The following is a 4,803-nucleotide window of genomic DNA, read 5'->3' on the forward strand; positions in this document are numbered from 1 at the left end:
GTATCTTCGTTTCCAGAATTTCTGGATATATGCCCACCTTGTTGAAGCCCTGAAGCAGTGACTGGCCCGGGTGGTGTTGTCAGCGCAGAGCTGGGGGTTTAATTCACACCATAACCCAACGCATATACAACACGCACCAGACTAGATGTGTATTCCATGATAGCGAATGCTTCGCGTTTTTGCAGGCAAGCTGTGTTTGCGACTGGAGCGGACAGTGGGATGGCGGGGAAGTGATGAAATGGATGTGTGTTGAGTGCAAGCTTGCTGCTGCCGGCCGCCGGGAGTGTGGCGACCAGGAACAGCGTATTTAAATAGCGGGGTGGCGTTTATTTGCAGCCAGCCTCTCGCCAGCCCTGGTGTGTAGGCGGAAGTTGCACAGCCACCCGAGGGTGTTCCTGCTCTTCGCTGTCATTCCCCGTCTGTCTGTGAGCCGGGGGTTCACTCCGTGCCGGAGCTCCACACGCTACAAATCCGTGTGGGCTCAGGGAGCAGGAGGAGCTCGCTTCCAACACCCTCCAGCCGCGGGGACCATCCAGACCGAGATCCGGATGAGCCGGGCACACCGCCGCCGCACTGACTGAGAAGCCGGGCTGCCCTGTCTCGGCGATTACTCCCGGACCCTCGCCGCGGACACTCGAGAAGATGGGCAACAGTTTCTCCAACGTCTCGGCTTTCCAGTCGTTACACATCGTCATGCTGGGGCTGGACTCGGCGGGGAAGACCACCGTCTTGTACCGGCTGAAATTCAACGAGTTCGTCAACACCGTGCCCACCATCGGCTTCAACACGGAGAGGATCCGCTTGGGTAACGGCTCGGCCAAGGGCATCAGCTGCCACTTCTGGGACGTGGGCGGCCAGGAGAAGCTGCGGCCCCTCTGGAAGTCCTACAGCCGCTGCACCGACGGCATCATCTACGTGGTGGACTCGGTGGACGTGGAGAGGCTGGAGGAGGCCAGGAGCGAGCTGCACAAGATCACCAGGATCTCGGAGAACCAAGGCACTCCGCTGCTGGTGATCGCCAACAAGCAGGACCTGCCCAAGTCGCTGCCGGTGTCCGAGCTAGAGAAGCAACTGGCGCTGCACGAACTCAGCCCGTCCACCACCTGGTATGTCCAGCCGGCCTGCGCTATCATCGGCGAGGGGCTGCACGAAGGCATGGACAAGTTGTGCGAGATGATCGTAAAGAAGAGGAAAGCCCTGCGGCAGAAGAAGAAGCGGTGATTGCTGAACGGACAGAGGACTCGGCATTCGGCTCACTCTGAATGCACACATACAAGCACACACACATTTATCCAAGCCAACTCGATAAGTCACCCACCAACTGATTGCACTGGCAGAATCATTGGCAGCGAGACCCGAGTGAACAGTGCAGAGTACCCCGGTGACCGGCTGCAAGCAGCGAGGGGGAGAGGTGGGTGGATGAGACTTCTCCTTCAACCTTCTGCTTTGCTCAACCGGGTGGACACGGGGCGAGGAACTTTCTACGCGAGGGGGCGCAGGACGTTCGCGGTCTGCATCCACCCGGGTCTTCTGCTTGGGAATGGGCTGGCGACCCTCTACCGCCCCGCGGCTAACCTCTCCCTGCTCCGCCCGGCAAGTGTTGGAAGGAACGGCTCCAAGCTGTTTTTAGGGAGATGGTGTGGAGAAGCTCAAGGTCCGACGAATGAAGGCAAGGAAAAAGAGGATGTTATTGAACGGAGCTGGTGCAGAAAGTAAAATTGTAACCCCGGCCCTGACCCGAGGCTTCGCGTTGCTGCCTTTTTGATTATACCCTCTTAAGTTTAATACTTTCTAGCTGAATATTATAAGCTGAAATAGGTAAGGCTGGCCCTCACCTTTATGTCGTTTAGGTACTGTATTTATCTGCATGTCTTTGACCGTCAGGATGAATGATGATCTTGGGATAATAAAGACCAACCTTGTGATTAAAAAAAGGACCATGTGGTGCTTTTTGTCCTTCGCAGAGGTTAGCTCTTGTTTTGTTATTTTTAAATTCGCCGGCTTGTCCCAATTTCATGCTCTCGTTCCAGATTCAGCCTCTGTTATGTACCACATTACCTCACTGGAGCAGCGCCAGAATACCAGAATAACCCCCCCCCCCCCCCCCCTCAGATTAGTGCAAATTAACTATGTATAATTACAATAGAAATTACATGTTGTGAGTGCATTGTATTTATTGTGTTTTTTTTAATGTAATGTTCCATGGAATGAGTAAATTACGTACATTAGCTTGTGCGCACATTCCTACATACTCCACACGGGCGTTTAAATATCGTTGAATTTTGTGCACAGACGCTCAGAACATGGTCCAATGATTTTATTAAATATTAGATCTGCAAAATAATTGCTATCACCATACATAGATATGGTGCTCTATTTTTTAATAAATAACTATGACAAGATTTGCATATATTTGATGAGCCCATTTGCAATAAGTCATTTATTTTTGCGTTTCCCGGACGCATTCAATGTGCCAACTCAAATATATCTGGTGCATGCAGTGAATATGCGTGAAGGAAGGCGGTGAATGACGATTCATGAGCCAACTGTCCTTTTGATGAAGATAGGAAGGATAATGTGGGCTCGAATTCTTGGATCCACAGGTGGAAGATTTTGCCCTGGAGCAAGCATCACATTGCTCAAGGGTTGGAAGGTAAATGAGCAAGTAATCACCTGGGACAGAGGCAGATAAGTCGTCACCGACTTCTTTTGATGGATCTCATGTGCACTTTTGATGGATCTCCTGAGAATAAAATCACTTGAAATAGGGTAAATCGCATTCGATTCATTTTAAGGGTTTTTAGATAAATTGTCCACGGACCTGTGCTGAGGTCAGGTCGGAACAACGCCACAGGAGTGGAATTTGTACATTTGATGTTCATGAGGTTGTGAAGACACAGAGGTACTTACAGCCATTCCACTGAGCCGGGGTCTGTGCTCCCCTGGAGGTTATCTAGAGGAATACACAACTAATTGCTGGTAAATCTGACTGAATGCAGATGAAATATTTGTGCTCACATTCCAATTATTTTTGAATAAGGGCCCCAATATCTTGGGGAAAATATCAATTTTCTTATGTCTATTCCTATCGTAATAAATATATATTTTTCCTAACTAGCACCAGAGATAAAACCCATGCATATATCTATTCCTGTATTTTATTGCACTTTTTTTACCCAATATCACTAATTTAGAAATTACACTTTAAGTGGACTAATCCCACAGTGAGATTATGAATCAAACCAGTTTAACCCTTTTAATTAAATAATAGACTGTGACCAGGCAAAATATATGTACATAAAATCCAAACAACAATTATGAACCTATAGGATCTACCATATGCATCTGTGCCATCATGCTCCCCACAATAAACCCTCCAATCCCATCATTTTTCATTTTCACTATATTTAAAATATTTTCTCAAGAAACAAAAAAAACATTTCTACTATTTGGAAATGTATGATTGCTGTCACATCTAATTTGAAAATATATTTTGAGTGACTGGCTTTATTAATATGTAATGAAGTTTCCCAATGAAGCATTTTATGAAGGCACTGACCCTTTTAAATAATGGAAATCATTATGATCTATTTGCCATCTAACACAAAGACACGTTAATGCATGTATTTGTACAATATTCTCAATATTCTGTATGCATGCAGATGTACTTGCATCTGTATGAATCAGCTTTTGCATGCATGTGTTTTAGTTGCATGCATTTGTGTTTGCACGCCTTTATCCAGTCTGTGTTTGCATGTGAAGGGATGTGTGCATATTTATGTGCATGTGTGTGATCATACAAACTGCCTGTATTCTCCACAAACAATAAATCATAGTTTGTTGCTTACTTTTTAATCCCTTGATAACAATTCACTATTCCAAGCCAATACTTAATTAGTTTGATTTAATTCACCTTTACCTACAAATTCGATTCTTAGATCACTGCACTCGGGTGACACAGATCATAAAGTTAATTGCCTGGCATTTGCAGATTGTATTGGTCTTGGGTGAATCAATAATGCTTTTGTAACAGTGGTGTAGGAATACGAGCAAATGACAATTGTTTGTGGTGTTGGTTGATTTTGCAAAAGATTCAAAGATTTTTCGCGAGATGTCAGATAAAACATAAATTTTAGCCCAAGGATGCAGCGATGTTACTGTCTTTGAATTTTCAGTATTAATGCCGATGTCAAGAATAAATAAAAGCAACTACACACTCTGATCACCTCTGCATTCACAGATCTTTAAAATGCAGATCTCTCTTGCCTTTGTGATCTTATCTGTGCATGTATCTTTCCATAGATTGCAAACATGCTGGTGTATGTGATTCTTCCCTGAAACCTTTTATCTTTATTTGCACAAGCTATTGGCAGGAGATTGGCCTGACGTGATAGTATTTTGTTTTTGCTGGCAATTTGACTAGGGTCAGACATTGTCCCGAAGGCAAAACATATCATGTTTTCTCATTCTTCTTCTCTAACTCGATATCTGACTTTTCACATTTGAATGGCTATCTCCCTGTCATGGTCTGATAGCTCACACAGAACCCCGATATATACCCCACAGTCTGTTCAGAGGATTATTTCTCCAAAGCAAAATTTACAAAACCAGTCAAATAAAAACTTATGTGGTTAGAAATGAAGGCCCATTCAAATGGATCTGAAAATCTGTTTGAAAAAGAATTGCATCTTTAACCCTTGTTCGGGATAATTGAACAATGTATGTGACATTGCTTAATTATAATTTTCAGACTGCTAATCAGTAGCTCCAAAAGTAGCACAACTTCTTTCAACCACATAACTG

General features: G+C 44.8%; 1 protein-coding gene across 1 annotated transcript; it reads left to right on the plus strand.

Annotated features, from left to right (window-relative positions):
- Positions 1-305: 305 nt before the first annotated feature.
- On the plus strand, positions 306-4,221 carry LOC129698982 (ADP-ribosylation factor-like protein 4C). The gene has a single exon (XM_055638526.1). It carries the CDS (start codon positions 643-645, stop codon positions 1,219-1,221), a length of 579 nt encoding a protein of 192 aa, XP_055494501.1. The 5' UTR covers positions 306-642; the 3' UTR covers positions 1,222-4,221.
- Positions 4,222-4,803: the final 582 nt, after the last annotated feature.

Source organism: Leucoraja erinacea, chromosome 7, assembly GCF_028641065.1.
Source record: "Leucoraja erinacea ecotype New England chromosome 7, Leri_hhj_1, whole genome shotgun sequence".
Taxonomy (NCBI): domain Eukaryota; kingdom Metazoa; phylum Chordata; class Chondrichthyes; order Rajiformes; family Rajidae; genus Leucoraja; species Leucoraja erinaceus.